This window comes from Dunckerocampus dactyliophorus, chromosome 9, assembly GCF_027744805.1.
Source record: "Dunckerocampus dactyliophorus isolate RoL2022-P2 chromosome 9, RoL_Ddac_1.1, whole genome shotgun sequence".
Taxonomy (NCBI): Eukaryota; Metazoa; Chordata; class Actinopteri; order Syngnathiformes; family Syngnathidae; genus Dunckerocampus; species Dunckerocampus dactyliophorus.
This window is the reverse complement of record NC_072827.1, coordinates 1,810,094-1,837,500: the sequence shown is the minus strand read 5'-3', so window position 1 is coordinate 1,837,500 and position 27,407 is coordinate 1,810,094. Positions and strand designations below refer to the sequence as shown.

Here is a 27,407-nt window from a genome sequence, read left to right as displayed (position 1 = left end):
CTTTTTACGCTTGAAGACACTTCGTTCGAAAATGCGACGTGAGGCAAAGCACCTTCACGTTATGGCTGTTTTCCTGTTTTTATGTCCTAATATTCACAGCGGTTCGCTTCTTTTGACACTTAAGAACATTAAATGGCGCGTGAATGGGATACATTTTTGCCATTCATAAGACAGCTTTCACATTTTAACCGTCTTTTTACACGTGTAAGACGTTTAAGAGTGTTAGAAAATGAGACGTTTGCCCTTGGTGGTTAAACTTCTGACTGTAAAACTCTTGTTTCTAATATCAACAGTGGTTCGCTTCTTTTTACACTTTGCTACCTCAGGAAAGCTGCAGAAGGGGGCGTCGTCGTCTCCACAGGGGTTGCGCGGCGCGTCCAGGCTGTAGTTGAGGAAGCGGGCATGGCAGGCGTTGACGGCGTCCAGGCTGATATTAAGCTCCGCCCCGATGCAGCCGCGAAGGTCACGGCCGCTACAGGTCAACTGAGAGAAGTCCCAAGTTTAACGAGGATGCAAAAAAAACCCAACCAAAAAAAAAACATGATAGTCGACTGACGACCACCTACGATGTTGATGAAGGCGGAGAGGAAGACCACCAGGATGGTGACCACGCCCAGCAGAGTGCTGTTCAGTCTGGACTGAACGATCTTCCTGGAGAGGGTCTGCAGGGGGGCCGGGAAGACCTGGTCCAGGAAGACCACCTTGATCAATCATAGCGCTGACACCAGCCACCTTATTCATGAATGATTACGTGGATGAAACGGACCCCGAAGCAGCAGTACACCGTGGACACGAACATCAGCGCCGTGAGGATGAGGAAGCACGTGATGAAGAAGACAATTGTCAGTCTGGATCTGAAAGGGGACAACGGAATACTTCCGTCAGTACACTTCAGTAAGTACGCTGTCTACACTCTGCTTACTTCCTGAGTGTGCCATCCCCTTCGCAACATTTACCAGAGATCAACCCAAATATCCATCATATCGAGACCAAGGGTAGTATCAGCACTGAATTGATATCACTAAATCATTCAGTGATCTTGAAAGTAATTCAAGTAAAAAGTATCAGCATCTGCAACGCTGGCTCTGTATTTACTTGGTATCAGATTGATACCAACATTTGCACTGTTAAAAACATGACATAGTTGAAAATAATGATGAATTGGATAAAAAAACGCTCTCCCACTTCCTCTTCCAGTCACGTGTGTTTCTTCCGTCTTCATCTCTGCCGAGCGCCTATCAAATGCACTTCTGGCACCTAGTGGCCGTTTTTATGGCATTAAAATTGCTCTGAAGCCTAATCCATTTGTGAGGAGTTGCATCATCACATCTTTTAGCCTCTCGCACAAAAAAAAACGGTAAAAGACGTATAAATACGCTGTTGGGATTGGGCGTTCAGGTTTATAAAACTTCTAAATACGTCTTTGGTATTGAATGAGTTAAAATGATTAAAAAAATGCATTTGTACAAATATGGGGTCATCGTAAAAAAGCCCGGTTCTCTCTGCAGTTAAGTAAATGACCCCCCACTGCCACTACATGCTCAAATGCACGATACAGTCGATACTGGGACCTTCTTTCCCCCATTCAATTCTTGTCTTTTTATTTCTGCTTGAATTGAGTTTGACCATTTGATCTCCACAAAGCTGGACTCACGAAGGCATGATGACCATCTGGATGGAGCAGATGAAGAGGAAGACGAGGGAGGCACACGCCATGTAGGCACCAAACCTGGAGTCCACCTGTTTGGAATACTGCACCACAGAGAAGCGGCGTATTAGTATTACTATAATTATCATTATTATTATTATTATTTGTATTCACTACAATAGCTAATAGCTGACCTTCTTCTCCAAATCGGGCTCTCTAAAGGTGAGCAGGAACTTCTTGACGTGCTCTGAGCGCAGGCGGTCGATGCTGCGCGCGTCGATGGCGCGGCCCAGGAACTCGTCCACCTCGTCCTCCGGGTTGAGGTTCTCCTGCGCGTGTCTGAAGATGAAATGCCTGAATAAAAACACCACGTTACTTTTCCAACACAATGCCAGACAACGCACGCAGACTCCTCCAGTGGGACTTCTGGCTCATGAAATCCTACTTCACACATGGCAAAGCTACCAAAGCCGGCATGTTCGTATTCTGAAGCTTGCTTTGCACTGAACAGGAAGTAACTAGACAGGAGTTACTGTATGTTGCTGCTTATTGATAATGAAGTTAACAACACGTCGACGTAAACGCATCAATTGTTCATAGAAATGATTCCTTCGGCTCACACGTTTGATGTTAACAGAAGCAGTCGACGTTGACTTAAAGGGGCAATCTTCGAAATAAGAACAACACGTTGGACCGGGTCTTGATAATCTGGTCCACAGACGGGTTGTCAATATAAAAAAAAAATCTGAGATTTCAAGAAGAAAGTTGTACATTTACGAGAAGAAAGCCGTAAATGTACACGAAAAAAAGGTTGTACAACTTTATTCTCGAAAGTCGAAAAAATATTATGAGAAATTTATTTAGGGAAAAAACATCTCAGAAAAAAGTCGTCAATTTACGACTTATACTCTCGTAAATTGACGACTTTTTGCTCAAAAGCTGAGATTGTTTTTTCCTAAATAAATCTCTTTTTTTTAATTTACGACTTTCTCAAAATGTCCGATGTTTTTTCCTAAATAAATTTCTCATAATTTTTTTTTGTAAATTTACGACTTTATTTACATAAATATATTACGTTATTCTCATAATATTACAACTGTTTTTCTCATAAATGTACAACTCTTTCTCATAAATTGACAAGAAAAAAAGTTGTAAATTATTGATTGTGATTCTTGGAAACTTGCAACTTTATTCTCGTAAAGTTACGACTTTCATTCTCATAAATTTATGAGTTTTATTTGTCGAGCCGCAAATTTACAACTTTTTTCTCATAAACGTATGACTTTATTCTCGTAAATTTACTGCTTTATTCTTGAAATTACAATTTTCTTCCCTCCAATGTGTAATACCCAATCGTACAAAGTGCCTCCTAGGCTCTACTTTTTTATTGTATGTTTTAGTGCATTCTAAAAATAGAATTTAACAAGAAAACCAAAAAAAACAGCAGCAAAAAAGGAAAAATCCGCAAATCTTACAAGAATAAATTCAAAATCTTGAGAAAAAAGTTGTAATCTAATGAGAAAAGTGTGGTAGTATTATGAGGGGTAAATAACGTCATTTTACTAGCATAGAGTTGAAAAATTAAAGATGTTATTTTTTAAAAGTCGGAATATTATTAAAGCAAACGACAAAAAAAGTTGCAAAAGTTATGCTTTGAGAGTAAAATATTATAGTTGATATTTTAAAGTGTTGTTACCGTAATAGTTAATATAAAGTTAATATAAAGAAGAAAATAGAAACACTTGAAAATGTAAAACAGCTACAACTGTAAAAATAAAGTCAAAATAAAGTTTTTTTTAAGTCATAATATTATGAAAAACAAACAAAACAAGTCAATAAAAAAGTTCTGTTTTGAGATTAATGTCAAAATATTATGGGAATAAAGTCACAACTACGAGAAGAAAATTTACAAGAAGAAAGTGGAAACAGTTTTTTAAAAATTAAAAAAAATAATAAAAAAAACAATTTTAAAAAAGCAAAAACAAATTATTTTACAAGAATAAAGTCTAAATATTAAGAGAAAAGCAAGAAAAAAAGTCGCAAGACTTTACAAGAACACACTTGTAATTGTGAGGAAAAATAATCTCATTTTGGTAGCATAGACTTGAAATATTATAAAGTCGTATTACTACGAGAAACAACGCAAAATAAACTTTATTATTATTAAATTTATGGAAATTAGGTTGAGAAAAGGTTACAATATCATGGGAAAAAAGCAAAAACATTTTCTGAGTAAAGTCAGAATATTCCAAAAAGATATTTTAAGAAGAAAGTTGAAATATTTGGGAAAAAAGCACAAATAGCGAGGTGATGAAGGATGAGCGTGAGGATGCGCAGCACCAAAAGAAGCCATCATACTTTTATTTGACAACTCACTTGTCCTTTGGGTCCTCAAAGCCCTGCCAGGTGAAGAACAGAAGAACATTTCATTAGGACCCTTTTTTATTTCATTTGATTCTTTTAATTCAGGACAGGATCATCACTGACAAAGATTGTCTACAGCTGATGGATGCGTCCAATCAATGAAGTCTCATCACATGTGAACACCCTGCCGCAAGTGTTGCCGTGGTAACAAGCAGGAGTCTAAATTGTCTTTCGATCAATTCAGGTGCCTCGTTACTAGGCGATTAGTTGAAATGATTACAAAAAATATGAAAAATGAAATGAATAAATGAGTTTCTCATCTTCAATTTAGTTGATGTACATTTTATTTCTCCCCCCCAAATGTTCTTCTTCTTCTTCTAAAAAAATAGCTAATAAACAAAGGAACAAAGAACAGATTTTATGTTAAGTCAATTCGATTTTCTTACATTGTATTACTTCCCTATATCTTATTTTATTCTGGCCAATTGGATTTTAGTTTCTTTTAGGTTGCCTTGGAAATAGATTATTTTATTTATTTCTTACTATAATATATAATACCACATGAGCATTTTAGATTAGTTTTTAAATTCAATTTCATTTTACTTATTATACATATTTTTTTAGTTAATTCAATTTGTTTAATAATATTACATATTTTAGTTTTTTTATTCTATTTAATTTTACTTATTTTATTACATATATACAGTATATTTAGTTCATTAAATGTTTCTTTTATATGAAATAATTTAACTTATTTCTATTTCCTCTTCTTTCAAGTCATATATTTCTGCATTATTTTATAGCTTGAACGTGGCGTTTTAGTTGAAATGGCTGGAATTTCATTGAGTTGACGCAGTCCTGGCACCCCTGGAGGCCATCCATCACCGCCACGTGTCTCACCATCCTCTTCATCTCCTTGGAGACCTGGTTGTTGGCCAGGTGGTTATAGAAGGGTCTGTCGGTCCAGTGGCTGCTGTTGTGGCTCATAGAGTTTGTCCTCTGGCGGTTCATCTTGGCGATCATGGCCTTCTCTTCTTTCTGAGAACAACAACAAAAAAAACACCCCAAAATGATTTATAGTGTCTAATGTCGGCGTATGCTTTCAAAGATGGCCACCACATAGAGCTTCTTTTTCGTTTATCACGTAAAAGAAAAAGGACTGCCTAGAGCAGTGATCCCCATCCCCATTTGGTACCGGGCCGCAAAGAGAGAAAAAATAATTTCCATGATGTTTTATTTTGAAAAGTGGCCGGATTCTCTCTGTTACATCCGTCTCACTTGACGCATGTCCATTGCGGGTGTGCTAACTTTATCTCATGCACAGATAGACTACTACTGTATTTTTACCATTTTTCTTTCACCTCATATGTGGTGGAAATGCTGATACTATGTGGGAATGCATGAAGGTAAGTTTGATGACTTATTGAGTGCTAATGTGCACATTTGTCTCAAGTGAATTCATGCTAGCACTGCCTTTTAGCACACACGTCAAACAGTCATGTCATCATCTCTCTGGAAACACTCCAGGCTTCAACTGGTGGATGGGGGGTCGGCATTCAGATGTTGTTCATGTCTTCGTTTTACACAATACATCCTAAATAAGATACATTAGATCGCTAAAATGTATGAACCCCCCCCCAGTCCGCGGGAGATTTGTGGGAACAAAAAAGGTTGGGGATCACTGGTCTAGAGCAGTGGTCTCCATTATACATTATAGCGTATATAATGTATACGCTACACGCTACACGCTACGGGTCGTACATTATAGCGATCTAAGCCAAGGTTTTCCAGAGAGATTATTACATGTTATTATTACATGTGTTTGACGTGTGTGCTAAAAGGCAGTGCTAGCATGAATTCACTTGAGACAAATGAGCACATTAGCACTCAATAAGTCATCAAACTTACCTTCATGCATTCCCACATAGTATCAGCATTTACACCACATATGAGGTGAAAGAAAAATGGTACAAATACAGTAGTAGTCTATCTGTGCATGAGATAAAGTTAGCACACCCACAATGGACATGCGTCAAGTGAGACGGATGTAGAGGGAGAGAATCCGGCCACTTTTCAAAATAAAACATACAAAAATTTAAATGGAAATTATTTTCTTTCTGTGCGGCCCGGTACCAAATGACCCAGGGACCACTGGTCTAGAGGACATGTCTCTCTCTCTCTCTCTCTCTCTCTCTCTCTCAAAGAGCCTTCTTCTGTGTTAGCAGTCACATGACAGGAAGTGCCAATGATGCACTTCTGCAGTCCAAGAGATCATCTGCAGTCTGAGTCCATCAACGTGCTGCCTTGATGAGTTACCCTCTAGATGTCTAAAGTCCGTACTGAGCAGTTTGCTACCACAACTCACCCATCTAGCTAACACAGGGGTCTCAAACTTGTGGCACGTGGGCCATTTGCAGCCTGCCAAGTCACATTTTGCATCCCGCGACTTGACAGGAAAGACTAGTGTAAATGCGGCCCGCAATGTCTAAGTTAAGCCGATGATGCTCACAGGGTGAAAGCATAAGCTACCACGAAAACTGAACACTACCTACAATCACAGTGCTAACACATACACACACAAAATGACAGCACAACATGTAACAGGTAAGTAAATACTAGGGGTTTGGTCCATTTTTGGTACATAAAAAGGCAGAAAGAATGACTTAAAATGCTTTTATTAAAAAAAAACGGCAAACACATTTTTAAAAAATAAATAAAAGCGACCCATTAGACCAGGTGTGGGCAAACTATGGCCCAGGGGCCACATCCGGCCCGCCAAGCATTTGAATGCGGCCCGCCAGTTGCTTCCAAAGTAATTAAATCTTTAAGATAAAGCTGGCAACATGACTTGCTAGTAGTCAGTCAATCTGAGACAACCTTTTGATGGTTTAAGTAGCTTTTCACATGCAGCGATCCAGACAACTACCTCACGCACGGTGCCAAACAAACACAAGTCAAAAATACGTGTCACACAACTTAACCTACCCACTGTCATGTCTGGGAAGTAAAAAAGGAGGGACATTCACATACTTAATAGTTAATGTTTTAGCGTTCATACAGTAGTTCATATTGCATAGCACATCCTTTATTCATGTACATTCCGGGTGTCTTATTCAGTAAAAACAAAAACTGTCCAATTTAATTTTGTCCTTTGATATGGTCTGATATGATGTGGTCTGATGTTTAAAGTGCTCCTGAAAAAGGGACACAAGCACATACATACATAAGATTGTATGACACTGTAATTCCAGGTGGACTGGTATAATTTTAAGTGGAAAATAGAGTGCATGTATCAAATATATAGTCTGGCCCCCCCGGCGTATTTTGTTAACTCAATGCGGCCCACGAGTCAAAAAGTTTGCCCAGCCCTGCATTAGACTCTGAGTTTTTAAAAACAGAAATAGAATAAAGTAAACTGTTGTATTTAAACAATTGATTAAACATTGTGGTGAAATGTAATGGACAGTTAGTTAAATCTGTCTGTTGCACGTGAAGTCCAAACATCCATTCATCCATTCTCAATACCGCTTCTCCTCATTAGGGTCGCGGGGTATGCTGGAGCCTATCCCAGCTGACTTGGGGCGACAGGCGGGGTACACCCTGGACTGGTGTCCAGCCAATGGCAGGGCACATATAGACAAACACTCACATTCATACCTATGGACCATTTAGAGTCCCAACGAAGCTAACATGCATGTTTTTGGAATGTGGGAGGAAACCGGAGCACGCGGAGAAAACCCACACACACACGGGGAGAACACGCAAACTCCACACAGAAATGCCCAACGGAGATTCAAACCCTCGTCTTCCCATCTCCAGACTGACTGTGTGGCCAACATGCTAACCACTAGACCACCGTGCAGCCCTCAACCATCTGTCGTTCAGTGAAATAGCAGACACGTGATAGCTCGTTAATGACATCACTTTTAGGTTTTTCTGTGCTGGTATAACTTTCTGGCTAAAGTGAGGACGTGATGGTATTTCGTAGGGAGGTATAAGAACTTTAATCATATACAGTCATGGAAAAACTGATGAGAGCAGCCTTGTTTCTTCAGTTTATTGATCCATTGTAATGCCTGGTACAGCTAAAGCGACATTTGGTTGGACAAATATGATGATAACAAATATCGCTCATCAGAGTTTCATTTAAGAGCTGATATTTAGCAACTTCCATGGTTTTACTGATAAACAAAATTGCTTACATGCATAGCTGTAGCATTGTACTGCCCAAAAAATGTAACTGTTATGAGCTATTTTTGTTGTTATTGTTATATTTGTTCAAACAACAGTAGCTTTAGTTGTATCAGGCTTTAAAATGAACAAGACACTGAAGAAACTAGAGTGGTCTAAACCTTCATTTTTCCATGACTGTACTTAAAGCCAGCGCTCTCAACACCTGAATATGGACGTAATTCGGTGGCTATAAAAACTCCAACACCGTGTGTTACTGCTTTGGTCAGAGTTGTTTGCTAGAGGTTGTTTATATGCTGAAGTTATCGGTGTTTGCACTGAGCTGCTTTTCTTTCTTGTAGATCTAACGTTCACTGTCGGATGATACCGCTTAAAGTGCGCTAACATGTTAGATGTGTTTCCTGCAGCATACCCGATATCGTTATAGATATTATTGTTATTGTGAGCCTTACTCCCAATACGTGATGAGGCCCAGCCTCACCCAGACTCTACCTCAGTGGACCCCGGGTAAACTGAGTTTGAGACCCCTGAGCTAACATCTCACTTCAGACTGGAACATTTCCAAAGGCCCTAAAAACCGATGTCATTAGCCTCTCTGAAGAAGAGCAGTCTTGATGCCACAGTACTGAATGACTATCAGCCCATATCAAACCTGCCATTCTTGGGGAAAGTCTTGTATACCAAAAGATTACTGACTTTCTCCTCTCTAACGATGTGTTTGATACTTTCCAATCAGGCTTTAGGCCCCACCACAGCACTGAGACAGTTCTGATCAAGGTGGCAAATGATATCCGTCTGAACACAGATGCAGGCAGAGTCTCACTTTTAATTCTGCTGCACCTGAGCGCTGCCTTTGACACAGTTGATCATGTGATCTTATTACAGAGGTTGGAAAACTGGGTGGGAATCTCTGGTACTGCTCGAAACTGGTTCAAGTCCTATCTGCAGGACAGGAAATACTTTGTTGGAATTGGTAACTGTCTCACATGCCACATGGCTATGGCCTGTGGTGTTCCCTAGAGGCCAATCCTGGGACCCCTATTGTTCAATCTGTACATGCTTCCTTTAGGCCGGCTAATACGCAGCTGCAATGTGTCCTACCAACTATGCAGACCACACTCAGTTGTACGGTGAACACGGTCCTGCAGATTGACTTTGTCACTGCATCAAAAAGGTCAGTGTGTGGATGCAAAACAACTTTCTCCAGCTAAACTCAACTAGTCTTTGGCCCACAGAAACAAAGAGAAAGTGTTCTGAGTCACCTTGAAACTCTTTCTCTAAAACCTAATCATCAGGTTAAAAATCTAAGGGTAATAATGGGCTTAGATCTAAACTTTAACAGCCACATTAAATCAATAACATCATTAGTTTTTTACCACCTAAAAAACATTACAAAAAAATCAAGGGAATAACGTCTAAACCAGATTTAGAGAGACTAATCATGCCTTTGTCTCCAGCAGGCTAGCGCAACGTACCGGGAAGGCCCTGCGCTTGTGGAGGTAATTACAACAAAAAGTGCTGCGAAAACTGTACCTGGACCTTGACAATAAATACAATATTTTTTGTTGTTGCCAACGTGCTAACCGGACAACGATAATCTGCTTTTGTTGGACGACAAAGTAGTGTTGAGAAAACCTTGAATGCAAAAACGCTATTGGTTGCTGCTGAAGTGCTAAAACAAGAACAATGGTAACATTCTGTGTCCTGTGATCTAGACTTCAACATCGTTCATGGAGTCAGGAGTGTACCCGTTTCTGGCTGCAGCCCACGATGAGGAAGGTCTCGATGTTGTTCCTCTTCAGGTAGGCGTTCCTCTCTCCCCCCGTGCCCGGCTCCACGTCGTAGTCTCCGTTCAGGTAGTTGAGCGTCGCCTTGGTGATGTGGATACGCCTGCATGGACGACACATGTGTTCAAGTCCACCAAGGTCCAGGGACTATTTCCAGCATATCTGCTGACATGTGTTTGCATCTAGAGGGGGGGGGGCTGCGGCCTCAGGACATCAACACCACACCAGGGCTGTTCAACTGGTGGCCTGTCGGCCAAATCCGGACCAGGAATGACATCTGCTCAGTGAGTGCAGTTCAACACTAACATCATTATGGTCCAGCAGAGTTCTGTCAAAAAAATAGAGGATCGCTCTCGTCGTTAGCAGTAGGTCCTTAAAAACAGCAGCATGCTCTTGTCATACAGAGCACAAACTTTTTCCAGCGAGGGTCACATACTGCAAAATGAAAGGATGCAACTTTGCCATGTTGATATTTTGTAAAGCAAAAGATGTAGATATGCTATGAACTTATATGTACTGTATTTCAAGAAAAAACGGCATCTTTGTCATATATCAACTTCGCTATTTGCTCTTTTTTCCCCACTTTTGCTGTTTGTTTTTTTTCCCAAATATTTCAAGTTTAAATGATCTTCTTAATTTTTCTTTTTGTAATGTTGACTTTATTCCCGTAGTATTTTGTCTTTATTCCCATAATATTATAACTTTTTCTCCGACCTAATTTTCCGAGAATGACAACTTTGTTTTGTTGTTTCTCACAATATTACAACAGTTAAAAAAGTTAAAAAAAATTAAAGCTGTTTTTTTTTGTTGTCCCCCCCCCGCAACACGTTAGAAAATGGGATATTTAGTGCACAGAAAGACATTACAGACAAAGATTTTTTTTAAACTTTTAAAAAAATAAATGCTTTTTTTTTTTCCAAACAGTGCTGCACTACAGCTATTTAAACAGCGCAGAACAGCACACGGCTAGTTAGGCAGTGCCAAATAGTGCATGTAACATAGATAACAGTAGCCACATATTAGCCGCAGGGTTCAGAGTTTGAGGGGGAAAAAAGCAGCTTTAACACCGGAAATTACGGTATTTCAACTTTCTTCTTGTAAATTATTGCTTTATTTCCATAACATTTGGACTTTATTCTCATAACATTGTACCTTTTTCCGCAAACTAATTGTCCAAAACAACTTTATTCGTTGTTTTGTCTGGTTCTCAAATATGATGTCTTTTTTCTTTCATATTTATATTATAATATTTAATGTTTACAGTACACATGTATAAGTGCATGGCTCAGATGAAGGGTACCCTTTGCTGTCTTCAACTTCACTTGAGTAGTATTTGAAATTGTTGTTCTAACAATGTGTACTATCCCTATCACTCTGACGTTTATAGAGGGAGGAAGCTTACCAAACCATAAATTAAGCCTGTTCATGTTTTTATTTTGCGCTAGCACGGCTATGTTGTAAAAAAGTGTCTTTATTTGGACATCGAGGGAAAGGCTTCTTGAGACGTCATCTGTACTTCTGTGAAGAAGGTGTCGGACGTTTCGCTCCTCATCCGAAGAGCTTCGTCAGCGAACTAACAAGTGCTGGTAGCCTAGGCCTTAAATACAGTAAGAGTGGGCGGAATTGGTGTGCCAACACCCTCCTCCTATTGGTTCCTTACACTAAGCCTGGGCGGAGTTGTGGTCTAATCCTCTCCTGCCATTAGCACCTCCGATCAAAGGGAAGTGTCGCTCCCTGAGTTGGGTATGAACGACTCTGATACTGGCTAGTTAGCATCTATTGTTCTGGCTCGGCCCTGGCTTCACCTCATTTGCAAGACTAAGAGCTGTGGGTTTTGGTCTCAGTAACCTGCTGAACACAGGGTCCAAGTTAAACCTCAAACCACCATTCCGATTCAATGATGGGTTCTGTTGTTTGACAAAAATAGCTTCCTTTACTCCTCTTTCAAACCATCTGTTTTCTTTGGCCAAAATCTTTACCTCGCTGTCCTGAAAAAAGTGATTGGTAGCTTTAAGGTGTAGATGTACTGCTGATTGAGGTCCACTAGAATTGTCCCTGCGATGTTGATAAAGCCTTTTTTGGAGCATTTGCTTAGTTTCCCCAATGTAGTGCTCTTTGCATTCCTCATCTTTACAGTGGATGGAATAGACCACATTGCTCTGTTTTTGGTTTGGAGCCTTGTCTTTAGGATGCACTAGTTTTTGTCTCAGGGTATTTACTGGTTTGAAATAGGTAGGAATTTTGTGTTGCCATAAGATCCTCTGGAGTTTTTCGGAGACCCCCGCTACATAAGGGACTACCACTCCTCTCCTTTTTGCTTCTGTGGGTTTTTGGGTTTCTTTCCCTACTCTCTTCTTTTGACATTTGTTAAAAGCCCACCGTGGGTACCCACAGGTTGAGAGCGCTCTCTGGACATGTTGCGTCTCCCTTTTCCTTCCCTCAGCACTAGTTGGTATTTGTTCCGCTCTATGTTGGAGGGTCCTAATAACCCCTAGTTTATGTTGTAGTGGATGGTTTGATTCAAAAAGCAGGTATTGGTCAGTGTGTGTGGCCTTTCTAAAGACCTCTGTAAGTAGCTGTCTGTCCTCTCCTATAATTACCTTGCAGTCTAAGAAGGCTAGTTGGTTCTCTTTAGTGTCCTCGCGAGTAAATTTGATATTGGTGTCCACCGCATTGATGTGATCTGTGAAAGACTGAATTTCCTGTTTTTTGATTATGACAAAGGTGTCATCCACGTATCTAAACCAGTGCCTTGGTTTTGTCCCTGAGAAGGATGTGAGAGCCTGTTCTATATTTGGACATTGAAATGTTACATGTAAAGCATGTCTACTTTTGTTGTGAAATTAACAATATTTTCTCTGATAATTTTGTCATGATTTCTACTTAGAATTAAAGAATGATGTCTGAAATTGGTTTCTTATGTGTTTTATTCAAATATTCTCATTGTTAAAAAAAAATAACTGTTGTGTAATCATTAGTGAAAAGTACATAACCTTCGTGTCCGCCTGCCGATGGAAATTTTGAAGAACATAATTCCATGGACAAAACAAACCCCATGATGATTACAATAGTATATATTGCAACTATATTATTATATATATTGTATATATTGCAACTATCTGCAACTTAAGTCATTTTTTGTGTATAAAAGAGTAAAATAAGATTATTTGAACAAGTCTAAAACACCCAAATTTCGTGTCCAGCCAGTAATGTACGTACACTTCGAGCTCACAGCGTAAATTGCGTATTGCTAGTAAATATTGAATTAGAAAATAAAAAGTGCCTTCTTCGGCCAAACAAAACTGGTGTCCTTCCGCCGGTTATTCGCCAAATACACGTTCAGCAGGGGAATGTTTCATTGTGTCCGCCATTTTGTGTTAGCGTAATGTACGTTCAGTCACGACCTCGGAGAGCAATCGGCGGTTTAACAACCATTGTCAAGTCTAAGTTAAGATTTTTTCATTTTTATATATATTGGAGAAGATCTTCATGAACTTTGAAATGATTTTTGTCGTCGGGTGAGTTCACAAATTTTGTGTTTATCGAGCATTTTAACTCGTTTTGACAGCCGTTGTTTTTACCTCTCGTAGGTCGCCGTTCGTGTCCTGTGCACGAAGCGGCAAAAAAAAAACACGCAAACTGGGAAAAATTATTCATCGTTACTGGTCAAATTTTACTTACTTTTATCCGTCATATTATATGTTGTTGTTGACATTTATCCGAACCAAATAAATTCTAGCGTGTTCGTTGATAAATTGCTCCGTATTTAACCCGGAAGCGATCGGCGTGCCCCTCATGGGAGGTCAAAGATGGCCTTATAATTTTAGGTCTTTAGCATGATAATTCAAGAACCACTCACTCAGTGCATTTCACTGAATCCTGGCTCATGTTGCCACAGTGCTGCAATGATTAGCTTGTATTGTGGAGTTGATGGGTCACAGTTGATGTCATTACAGTCTTAAGAACGGCTGATGGGATTTGTAGTATTTGTAGCGATACAACAATGGCATGGTAACGACTGAAGGTCAAATTAACTCAAGATCTAGATTTGTCACTTACTTTTATTTACTTTATGATACTCTCTCAAATATAAGTTACTTTTCTAACAAAAGTCAAATCTATGCAGAGATAAAAGTCGACAGCGAGTTATGTGCTTTACATTTAAGAAAGAGTGAACTTGGGAGGGTTGCTGTGGGAAATGGAAGATGTCTCCAGCTCTGGTATGTTGGGTGTGTGTTTTGCAATGTTTGAAGTATGTGTTGATAACATTACCAAGGTCTATCCACCAGTTTGACATTTTACCCAAAATGTAACACTTGGGTACCCTTGATCTGAGCCATGCACATATGTGTAATATGTGTAAGATTTATAGGCTGCTAAAATGTTGTTTTCCACATAATATTATACAACATGAGCATATATTATTATATACAGTATGTAGTACTTGTAAAATTATAACTTTTTCTCATTTGATTACACTCTTCTAATGTTTTGATTTTATTCTTGTAAAATTACTGCTGAGTTTTCCATTTTTGTTGTTAGTGGTTTTTTTTTAAAGTTTTCTTATTAAAATAGACTTTTGGAATGTCCCGCAGGCCAATAAAAAAAACAGCCGCAGGCCTCAAATGGTTCCCGGGTCGCACTTTTGGCACACATCATATGGAGGATCTCCGACTAGCATTTTTAGCAGCAGGTCCTTAAAAACAGCCAAGTGCTCCTGTCATACAGACTAGCATCCACCTGCAGAGGACTCACCCTGCTTTGCCGCCAGCCTCCATCTGATTGGCCAGTGTGACGTCGTTGGACCAAACGTCAAACTGCCACTTCCGGAGGCCCAGCACGCCACAGTGCACCCTGCCGCTGTGGATGCCCACACGCATGTTCACGTTCACACCTGTCACCTCACGAACCAGCCTAACACACAGACACTTGAGTATACAAGGAAGCATGGTGAGGACGTCATATAGGGTGGGGTCTTACGAGATGGCTTCAATCATGTCCAAGCCCATCTCTACGCAGCAGTGGGCGTGGTCAGCGCGGGCCTCTGGCAGGCCTGACACGCAGTAGTAACAGTCTCCGAGGATCTTGATGCGGAGGCAGTGGTTCTCCTGGGAACACACGAGAACAGTTTTAACTCATTCAATCCCAGCCATGTTTCAAAATTCAACATCTTAAGTAGCGGCCGTTTTAGACTACTTTGATTTTTCAAGGCACACAGAATATTGTGTTCTATGGCTATGTAAGCATGGAACCCACCAAAACAAAGATTGGATTCTCGTCTTTCATCAGAAAAAAAAAGTTTGTTTCTACCTTTTTCCGTTCTTTAGTAATCAGCAGTAGAACATAGGTAAGTTTCAAGAAAAAAGCAGTTCCCAACAAAAAGAGGGAGTTGTGAAACAATACGTTTCAAGCATAACGTTCACTTTGACACAATTTTTTTGCTTTTGTGACAGCTCAAACATCTAAACGATACCACAACATAAAAAAGGGTTGTTTTACATCCAAATAATTTATTTGCAAATATAACACCGTAAAATTTTTTCCACAAATAAACTGTGTGTGCATGCGTGTGTGTGCATGCGTTAAAAGTTTCCCCACAGGGTGCAAAAGATCTATGCCGAGCTTTTATCAAATGCACTTCCGTCACCTTGCGGCCGTTTTTATGGCTTAAAACTGCTTAAAAGTGACTTCTTTTAGTCTGCCGTTGCATCATCACCTCTTTTTGCCGCTTGTGTGAAAAAAAAAAAACCCAACCTAAAAGATGTACAGATACACCTTTGGGAGCCAGCGTCCTGGTTTAAAAATAAACACATAAATACGTCTTTGGTATTGAAAGACTTAGTTTCAATGCTAATTAGCATCCTTTCATAAAAAAAAAAACATTTACACTCAGCAATATTTCATGAGTCAGGATGAACTTCGTATCATTACAACATTGAGGGATTTCAAAATAAAGGCGCACATGGCTGGTCCTGATATTGGCCACTCCATGAGGGACACAATCTACATCAGGGGTGTCCAAACTTTTTCCAGCGGGGGCCAAATAGTTAAAAAATGGAACAACTTTGCATCTTTGATATTTTGTTTTTTGATATTCCAATGTTCTCATAATATTACAACTTCAAAAAACATTTTTAGATATTTTATACAACTAAAATGGCATTATTTTTCCTCACAACATTACAATCTTATGCTCATAAAATTGCAACTTTTTTCCCCTCATTAAAATAGGACTTTTTTCCTCTTAATATGTTGTTTTTTTCCAACTACTTCTTGTAAATGTTGTTGTACTAAAACTTTATTCACGGAGTATCATGATCTGACTTTTTCCCCAACCTAATATTCCAAAAAGTACAACTTTTGTTTTGTTTTTCATATTCCAACTTGGAAAAAAAATAACATCTTTTTCTTTAATATTCACTTTACCATTTCAACTTTATGCTACAAAAATGAAGTTATTTTTCCTCATAATATTACGAGATTATTCTCGTGAAAATTCCGACTTTTTCCTCGCTAGATTTTTCTCCTAATATTTGGACTTTATTCTTGTAAAATTACTGCTGATTTTTCCATTTTTGCTGCTGTTTTTATCTTTTAGTTTTCTTGTTCAATTTAATTTGTAGAATGTGCCGCGGGTCACAAATGGCCCCCGAGGGTGTACTTTGGACCACTCTCACATACAGCTCCAATACAATAAAGATCCAATACAAAAAGTAATCATAAACATTACATTCATAGCTCTCTATGCGTCATGATTGACATGTACTGTAGTTTCGACAATTTAATTTGTGCGCATGCTTTTGTTTGTGTGTGTGTGTGTGTGTGTGTGTGTGTGTGTGTGTCCTCACCGCCGCTAGCTTGTCAAAACGAGCAAAGAGCTCATTAAGCGTCATCACCAGCTCCTGAGCCGTGCACTGAGACGCCAGGCTGGTGAAACCCTCAATGTCGGCGAACAGGATGCTGCACAAAACACAACAAAATAAGCACAGATGCGTTTAACCTTTGACCTCAGTCGCCTGTGGCCTTGTTGGCATTTGGTAAAAATCACGTGGCTTCTTTGCTATGATGGATGTGGGGGAAAACTACAAAACTACATCAATAAAAATACATCTACAAAAATGAACAATAAATGAAATGATAAACATGAAATTAAATATGAATAATTACATCAAAAATTAAATAAAATACAAAATTTTTAAAAAAGACATTAGAAAATACACACAAAAAAATCATACAATGAGATGATAAATTTAACTCAATAAAAAATGATTGATGAATAATAATAAAATACTTCAATTCAAAATGTAATTATAAAATAACAAACTAACAACAAAACTAACCAAACTAAAATTATAAAAACAAATCCAAAATAAATAAAACATTAAATGATAAATTCAATTGAATGAAAACAATAAAATGGTCAAGAATTACGTACATGCAAAATTAAATAAATAAAACAACACAAAAAAAAGATGTGCGTGAATTAAATAAAAAACAAATCAATAGTGAATAAAATTCTACAAATGTAATTAATACAAGTGTAAATATTAACCCAGTGGACCCTTGGTTAGCATCATTAATCCATTCCAGAAGGTCCAACTCTAACCGAATCGATTTTCCCCGTAAGAAATCATGAGAATCCAATGAATCCGTTCCAAACCCCAAAATATTAACATGAACACAAACTAAATTTTGCCTGGATTTGTGCAACTTTTCAGGTTAGCTTGTTGTGTTGTTAATACACCGTGTGAGTGCAACTGTGCTCTTACGCGCGCCACATTGTATGCTAACTGGGCCATGTACGCAAACCAAACCAAGGCAAAAGTTTGACGTATACAGTCATCCCTCAGTCTATCGTGGTTTTTCAAAAATGGATTGACAAATGATGGCTGTTTTGTGGTTGACAACGGCCTATTATTCGTCCACAAATATGCACATGCACAGCAAACTGTACATGTTTTTTTTTTCCTTAATTAAGCCTTTTCAAGCTTAGAAATGGTGAAGTGAACTAAAATAAAAATTAGGCCATTAAGACAACCATTCAACTTGTGAATGTAGTATTCGACATTGGCCACAAGGTGTCAGTAATTGTTTGATTAACCCAGCACCAGCGTTGATTGCTGGAACAACAGGCTTTTATTGCAGGTTTTAAATTATCTCATAAACAGGCAAAATAAAAATAACATAAATTAGGGCTGTCAAATGATTCCATTTTCAAAAATCAAATTAATCACTGTTTTCAAACGAATCATGATTAATCAATATTTTGCAACTGTGTGAGAAATATGCCCATTTTTACTGTATTTGATGAAAAATAAAAGATAAATGACAGAACACAATTATATATATATATATATATATATATATATATACACACACACATATATGTGTATATATATATATATACACATATATATATATATATATATATATACACACACATATATATATATATATATACACACATATATATACACACACATATAAATATATACATATATACATATATATATATATATATATATATATATATACATATACACACACACACACACACACACACACACACACACACTTGCATGTATTAACAGCTCCAAGTGAAGTGAAAATGTAACTCAAGCTAAAAGATAGCACAGACGTCTGAACATATATAGTGACTAGTGTTGGCCAAATACATTTGTATATACAATAGCAGCACAACATTTGAGTCACACTTTAAATGTTATTACGAGCCATGATGATTTGCGTTCAAAGACACCAAGTTGAATTCACATATTTCGGCTTTCCGAGCACACTTACATGCATCAAATTGTACTCGTGCTGTAAGAGTTACGTTGGTGAGCGACAATAATATCCACATATTGTTTTTCTTTGTCTTTCTGTTTATTTCGACCACACATACACGCATAATAACAATATTCTTGTGATTTCCAGACTGTCTGTGAATGCATCTTGTGACAAGGAGGAAGTGTCGTTCCGTGGAGGACTGGAGACGTGTTTGTGACACGTGTGAGATATATACATGGTGTTGGATTTGCACTTCTGTTGATGTATTTTGGTCAGAATAAAGTTAGAAAAGAGCATCAGACTCTGTGGGGACACTACACTATGCTTCCATCTGCCGTCATAACAGAGAGGTGTGGCTTGACATGATGCGCATGCATTAATTATGCTAAAAATGTTAGCTAATTTAATTAATGAAATAAAACAGTTAAAACGTTATTTTTGACATAATAATCATATAGCATTAATAATAACAACACGGATTACTGTTGTGGCCATAGCCAACAACAACAAAAAAAACTCAACTCAACTTCCTGTCTGCCACTAATTCTGCTCCTCAACAAGGTAAACTGTCTTAAATGGCTTATTTTCTCTGATTATGTATACTATATTGCATAATAGGAGTGTGAGGTTGACTATAGGGGTGTTATTTCATGTCTAGAGGGCTCTAATCATGTTCAAAAATGTATTTAAAAGATTGTAAAAAGGTTTTCTATGCTTTAACTACTATTTATAATGCTATACTATTTATACACATATTTATTTATAATGAAGGAATCCTCCTTTACGGAAATTCACTTATCATGGTCGAGTCTGGAACCAATTAACCATGATAAACGAGGGATTACTGTATTTTCTGCGTAAACTAAAAAGCACACTAACCGGATTGGATGCTAACAGAGGGTCCACTCCCTTACAAAAAAGTGATAGCTGTGACAAGGTTGTGTCATGTTTGTTGTTAGATGTTTTCAAACCAACAACAATTAATAACCAATAATTATAAAATAATGATCATGATTTAATAACAATAAATAACCGACTGACTTAAAAACGTAAGTGAGCATCGATGATGCTGAAAGCTGGACACGCAAACTATTTAAAAAAAATCAAAGGAAAGCCCAGAAGGGCAAGTTTGACTTGTGCAGCACACAATGTTGTCTTTTTGGAAGCAGCTTTGTAGGTCGCGCCTCAGGACGCAGCCTTAAATAAAACAAATCACAGGAAAGTCACAGGACACAAACAGATCTATGCAGCCTGGAGGCTCTACATCAGTGCCACTGACATACTGTATGGACCACTGTGCACATACTCCAAATGACTACATGATACAACAGTAGCGTATTGGAATGGACGGACCATGAGCCCACGTCTGAATGAAGTTTGTGTCCAAATGTCCTCAGTTTGACGTCTCAGAAGAATTAAGACTCCTCACTGTGAAGACTTTTACTGAAGACAGCTACTGAAGAGTTAGTCATCTGCAAGGTTTGACACGACACCCTCGTGACTGTAATGACGGTAGAAAGCACATAAAGAATAATGCGTGTAGAATTGCAGCAGAGAAGCATGATGTGCACGTATCGTGACACAGAATGGTGGCTGTAGTGTGTATAGAATGGCCTTATAGGCCTATAGAATGGAAAATCAAACAGCAATCCACACATGAATATTATTAATATGACTAATATTATTATTAATATTATTAATATCAATGCAGACAGGAGCTGTATTAAATACAATGGACGAGAAGTCAGAAGAACATTCATTTGTTGTTATCCAGGTTGACGATGATGATGACAATAATAATAATAATAATAATAATAATAATAATAATAATAATAATAATAATAATAATAATGCGGTTAACTTATGTCAAACCATTATAGTGTGTTACTACAAACAATGGGCAGAGTAATAGCGATTCTAGCCCTGATGCTAATGCCAACAACATGTCCTGAATAACCTTTAATAATTAATAACAATTAATATAATTGGATAAAAAACCTAATGATAAATCAATCCAAGCATGAACAGCCGTTTGGCTGCAGAAGGAAAGGTGACATTAGGGCAGTGGCTCTCAGTTATTTTCTCTCATGCCCCCACAGGGGGACAGAAATGTTTTTGCGACGCCCGATTTGAAATACTATTGAGAAACTGATAATATCTATTTATTTATCTGCACTGTACAGACTGAACTGAAAACTGAAACCAGTCAAATGCAACACAATGGAAAGCAGTGAAGCACACAAGCGTATTCAAGAGTCAAGTTGCATGCTGAGTACGACAAATTCATACATGTTAGCAGCTCTGCCCTAATACTGAAAGTTCTCCCTGCCTCTCACGCCCCCCCTCAAAGTTCACCGCAACCCCCCCCCCAGGGTGACCCACCCCACTACTTGAGAAGCACTGCATTAGAGACACATTCATTGTATACGTAGTTAGTAAACAGTAACTGCCTGAGGCCACTGACGCAGTACGCCTGTCATTTGAAACGCCTTCAAAGATCCTGAGGGTTATGGAACAAGAAAGTTACGTGGTAGACCCAAAAAATGTCACCGGCCCTGAGCTGGAGGATCCCATTGGCTTCCAAATGGCTGTCCAAATGAAGGTTGTTACTGGTGCCAAGTTCAGTCCAATAACCATCAGGCGGCATCTCTGAGAGAAGGGTTTTAAGAAGAAAAAACATCTTCAAAGGCCACGTGTCATTTGGAATTTGCAGGACAGCACCAAACAGAAAGTTTCATTCTCTGATGAGAAAAAAAAATGTAACCTTGACAGTCTTGATGGCTTCCAATGTAACTGCCATGACAGGGAGATGCCACCTGAGATGTTTTCCACACGGCACAGTGGAGGGGGCGCCATCATGTTCTTTCGATGGAACAATGAAGCTTCAGGTTGTGCAGGGGCGTCAAACTGCAGCTGGCTATGTGGAGACTGACTTTTTCAACAGGACAAGGCTGTAGTTCACAATGTCTGCCTGACAAAGGACTCCTTCCAGAGGAATAACCTCACTCTTTTGGACCATCCTGTGTGTTCCCCTGATTTAAATCCACTTGAGAACATTTGGGGTTGGATGGCAAAGAAAGATTACACAAATGGAGATTAGTTTCAGACAGTGGATGCCCTCCGTGAAGCTATCTTCACCACCTGGGGCAACATCCCCACAAGCGTCCTAGAAACACTGGCATCAAGCATGCCCATACCAATTTTTTAGATGATTAACAAAAATGGCCCCAGCCACTCATTACTGAGTCAATTTTTGAACATTTTATTTTTAGTCTGAAAATTTTGATCAAGAATAACCATTTTGACTACATTTATCTTTCTTGCCTGCTAATTTAGTACATGAGATTTTGAGTTATACATTTTATATTTGCACTGTAAGTATCGCCTTGGATTTGGGTCATTTTAGGCCCAACACTACCTGTACCTGTATGTCAGAATGAAAGAATAACTGTACAGTATGTGAGATTGCACCGAAAAAGGAAGCCAACCCAGGCTAGATCAACAGTTTTTAAAATGAAACATAAAAAAGGTAAACACCAAAGTATGCAAGTATGTACACACCAGTCAAACTAGTTCTGAACCAGAGCTTCCATTCTCGTTGACCTGCTTCTCCTCGTCGGAGTTTGCGTCTACGTTCTCTGCTGTGTATTTATGCCTCACGGCGGCCGTGAGTGTTTTCATAGCCTGCCGTGTGTTTTTGGAGCAGAGCTTGTAACCTCCACATGAACCCACTGAGTGTTCACCTCCTCATTCTCTCCGGAGGCTGCAGCCGGCCTTCATGACTAGAAACATCAGGCTGAGGAACACCTGCGGGGCAACCTGGCAGCACCAAAACATCCGTCTGCTTAGTGACTGCACACCTTGCTAATGGCTAAAATCCTGCACCAAACATTTGTTTATTGGCTGGCAAGTTACAACTTCATTGTTTGAATTGGAGAAAGAGCTTCAAGTGGAACAGTGGACCCTGCTTAAAGTTGGCCCCGCTTATGTTGACAACCTGTCTATGTGGACCAACCGTGCCCCTCTTCCTAAAAAGTGCCCACTTAAGTCGACCGCTTTTGCTGACACAAAATGTGAGCGCCAAAGGGGTCATTTTGATGAAAAATGGTTGATTTATAGCAGTGGCCACCAACCTTTTCCAGCCCAAGATCCCTGGTCGCTACCATGAACCTATGCAAGATCAGCTACAAGACTTTGTAGCTTTTAGCGTGGTGGGTGAGTGATGGTGTTTCAAAATGCATACTTTTTGGTTACTCTCTGGGAGGGAAGGGCAATGATGTCATAATACATAAATATTTCCTAATATTTTCGCGATCAACCATTATATTTGTCCAAACAAATGTACCAGGCATTAAAATGAACAATAACCTGAAGAAACAAGGGTGGTCTCATTTTTTCCCCATCACTGTCAGATCTCTTGAAAAAGTAAGTACAATATGTTTTTGTCTAAATGATGGTGATTTAATGGTTCCTTTTTAAGATCATACACCCAACAGGAGGGGTGCAGCCACGGCCCCATTAAAAAAAAACCACACACACACACAGTGGGCCATAAGTTTCCATACATAGGAAAATGTATAATGTATATTTTTTATGTTTCAGATACGCTGAAGGCCACGGTGTATGAGGTGGAAATACAGTACGAGACATAAATCATCTCAAGGAACGCATCACCAACGCCATTACAGTACAAGCATAACTTCCACTGTGCTAATGCAAGTTCATCAACAGTAGAAAACATATTCATGTGTTTTCGAAACAATGGTAATCATGCAGAGCAGGGTTCCCAAGCCCTGGGCTGCAGCCCTACCCATGGGCGTGCTGTGCGAAGCTTTCAGGCGCGATGATTAAAAATAAACAAATAATACATCTGGAAATAACTGCATTGAATTTTATATAAATGCCTATTAATTTTGGAAGGAACAAAGCGTGCGCCCGCTGACGCTACCTGACGTTGTCGTGCTTCTGGATGTAGATCTTGTGAAACATCATGTCCTCCTGCTTGGCGTTGATGTCAGCCTTCATCTCCATGGCGACGTGGCGCGGAAGCACAGAGAGCAGCAGACGCTCCTGCCAGGAGAAGGAAATATTTACGGGCATGACCCGGCGTGACGTGTCAGACGTGACCGCGGTGTGCCGTTGATGCGCTGCAGGGCGGAACGTAATCCTTCCATAATTGAATGTTTTGCAAGTCTCACCTGCTGCTGGTTCTCCCGCTGAGAGTGCAGGCGGGCTTGGATGCATTCCCGGGTCTCCTGGAAGGCCTGCCTCTGGGAGCCCTCCGCAGGGTAGTGCGTGCACACGCCTACGATGTTAGTGCACGAGAAGATCAGCATGTTGGACACCAGCTGTGGACCAAAATGACACAGTTTACGCTTGCAGCATATCATACATTCACTGATTGATAGTAGCCGTCTGCTGCAAATAGATTTGGCCCTACAAGTGTGCCCTTGTTCATAAACACATTAATACGCACCTGGTCTGATAAGAAGACAAAGCAGGAGTGTTGCCTACTTGGCGAGTAATCAGACCCCTCTAGATATGATTTTTCTGAAGAGCGACTCGCAACTGTCCATCTAAAAGCATGTTTTGTTTAAGAAAAGCAACAGAAGAAAGTTCCCTAGTTGTCCCTGAATCTGTGCAGAGCAAGGTCCACAAAAGGCATGCTCAGAGGAGTTTGGTGTGGAAGATCTGCAGTGACCAGGAATATCAATGACATCTGACCTCGCAAAAGGGACAAACTTTCCCACAGACACACTCCAAAACCTTGTTGAAAGTCTTCCAGCAATGCCATGGCTTGCCACAAAAATGCCACATTTTGTTCCAAACTACAGTTCTACCCTGTTGTGACTATGGCTCAACTTTGACACCCCAACTGTGCCATACCTCTGCAAACCATAGCATGCCAATAATTATGGAAATCCTAATTACCACCACTAGAGTTGCCATAAGGTGACAGACTCTAAATCACTATTGAGATAATCAGAGCATAGAAAACCTGTTTAAGACCTTCTAAATATGATTTTTTCAAGATTCAAGAGTTTTATTGTCATATGCATAGTAAAACAGGTAGTTCTACGATGCAATGACATTCTTATTCTGTTCATTCTCCCAAGAAAAGAAAGAAAACACAAGAAAAAGAAAAAGAACATAAGAAACATTTTTAGCATTATAGGAGCCCTCTGGACATGAAATAACACTCGTGTAGTCACTTTTACACTTGTATTAACCAAAACAGTTGACATAATAATAGAAAATAAGACAGACATTACATAGACTCACACGTTAGCAATGACAGCATTGTTGGTAGCTATTGTCTCATCCATGTAAAGGTCGTGACACATAGTGGCCAGTGTAGTAGAATACTACTGTAATGGCGCACAGAACACATACCTGTATGCATTGAACATTCACACAGGAGCTGCTGTCAGCTACAACCCACGCCAGTCACTGGCACTCTCCACACTGCTTACCATGCTAACACTACTCTACTACTACTACTACTACTACTAACTCTAGCTAGCTGTCGTCACACACGCCACTTCCCGTCACACAACATCACTGCTATTGCACGACATATCACATCTTTATTTGAATGCCTTACATTTGTATTTTTGTTCATTTAGCCATTTTTATGATTGAAAATGCTTAGTTTGGGCCAAGACTACGTACAATTAGCTTATATATGCATATGTTTTGACTAATAATAGGCCGTATTCAACCATAAAAAGTGATTCATTCATTTTTGAAGAACCACAATGTCGCGAGGGACGACTGTACTACTATCCAATCCCCTTCCACTGCCTTTCTTCCCCTCTCCTTTCTCGCTTTTCTTTTTGAAAAAAGTATTTTATTTTAGTACAAGGCAACATTGTAGCGTTCTGGTTGCTACCAAGCAAACACCATCACCGGTCATGTCATGCAAATATACGTGGGCGGTTGGTCAATATGGATGTTTACTGTTTGGTCAACGCGGATTTAAATCCTTATTTTGGTTGACGTTTAGCACATTTCAAAACCCCAAAATACAATTTTTGTGGTGGTGGGCAATATGTAAATGTAGAGTATCTACAGATGCCTAAAAGTGGACAATGGAAACACAACTGAAATGAACAAACTTCCCTATTTAGGTCCTAAAATAGAACAGTGAAGCCTTTAGTGGCACAAATATGAAAAACAGTAGCAGGTCCTAAGAGGCTTAGTCAAAGTCCAAATGTACACAACTAGCTAGTTAGCTACGTGGAAGACAATGCTGCAAAAACACCGCTCTGAACGACTGACAACAGTTTGTAGTTTGTAAGCTCATTAATAACGTGTTTCTTTCACTTCAGGCTCAAATTGTGGATTGTTTTTTCTTTTTAAAGCTTTTTCAGGCAGTTGCAGCGGTGCGTAGACGCTGGACGGCAGCATCCCTCCCCCGTGCTGCCATGGAAACGGCATGCAGCAGTCTTTCAACAGGTCAACACAAACATCCCCCAGCAGCGCTCTTATTCTATTAATACCGCCGCCCCGCTCGCTCTCAGCCCTTATTTGGAAAGAGGACAAAAACATGACTTCCATTCATTCTAGCTAAATGATCACAGTCCATTATTGTTTGATTAAAACCACATGATGAGTTTGTTGATTTGAGTGGTTTATGATACGGCACATTGTAGGAGTTCATTACGCACGCTACCTAGTGAGAGCCTGCATGTAATAGTGGATAGAATTGTTACAAATGTCCCCAAAATAAACTCAAATTTGAGGTGAGCATAATTGCTTTGTCCATTAACTAATCATTAGGAATTATGACAATTGTGTGGAATTGACCCATGTGGCTCAGTTGTGTCTTAAAGCTATTTCAATTGCGTATTTAAAATTTCAAATAATCATAATAATAATTGTTTTTATAGAGCACTTTTCTAGGCATTGTTTACAAGAACCAAACAAGGAGAAAACAATAAGGAGTATGTTAACTTAAAATAAAATAAGAAAATGTATTACTTAATATTTTATAAAGAACTTAGAGATATTTACAAAAAGAAAGAGAAAAATAATAATTGAGGAATACAATATATACAAATAAAATTAAAAAATGAACTATAATAATACATTGGTTTTACCAAGTGCTTATTGAGATATTCAGATTATTTAGAAGAAGCAAGGAGGACAAAATGATAAGCAAGACGGAGGAAGATGGAATAAATCCAAAAACATGTAATATTTCATATACTGGTTTTATAGAGCACATTTAGAGATAAGATGCTTTACAAAAAGGAGGAAAAAAAATCTTAAAAAATGACGACGATAAAAAAAATTAAATATTTTCATTCATTTCATTTTTAGATATCCTCCGTATAATACATGACTTTATAGAGCACTTTTAGATATACTTTACATAACATATTGTTTTAACACAGCGGTTTAGAGGAAGCAAAGAGAAAGTGGTCATAAAGAATGAGAAAGATGACTCCAATAACATTTAATGTTTTGACTACAATACAATGACGACAATTTAAAAAAATGGACACAAATTTACACAATACACAACGATTAATAACCAATTTTTTAACAAAAAAATAAGAGTAATACTTATTGTAATACTATTTGTTTGATTTGTACTGAGCAGATGCAAAAAAGTAGAGACAAAT

The 27,407-nt window shown here is 38.9% G+C and overlaps 1 protein-coding gene across 7 annotated transcripts in view; it reads right to left on the bottom strand.

Annotated features, from left to right (window-relative positions):
* Positions 1–27,407, bottom strand: part of adcy5 (adenylate cyclase 5) — a 49,283-nt gene that overhangs the window by 13,981 nt on the left and 7,895 nt on the right. For 4 of the 7 annotated variants that reach the window (XM_054788121.1, XM_054788125.1, XM_054788123.1 and 1 more), the window contains exons 2-14: positions 23,976–24,125; positions 23,726–23,847; positions 16,839–16,950; positions 14,971–15,098; positions 14,746–14,904; positions 9,952–10,093; positions 4,913–5,050; positions 4,025–4,047; positions 1,843–2,002; positions 1,655–1,752; positions 767–854; positions 567–683; positions 322–483 (exon numbers count right to left, since the gene is read on the bottom strand). In XM_054788121.1, the coding sequence (XP_054644096.1) occupies positions 322–483; positions 567–683; positions 767–854; positions 1,655–1,752; positions 1,843–2,002; positions 4,025–4,047; positions 4,913–5,050; positions 9,952–10,093; positions 14,746–14,904; positions 14,971–15,098; positions 16,839–16,950; positions 23,726–23,847; positions 23,976–24,125 (1,599 nt within the window). The remainder of the gene's footprint in view (positions 1–321; positions 484–566; positions 684–766; positions 855–1,654; positions 1,753–1,842; positions 2,003–4,024; positions 4,048–4,912; positions 5,051–9,951; positions 10,094–14,745; positions 14,905–14,970; positions 15,099–16,838; positions 16,951–23,725; positions 23,848–23,975; positions 24,126–27,407) is intronic. The other 3 variants (XM_054788122.1, XM_054788127.1, XM_054788124.1) reach the window with 2 other exon arrangements.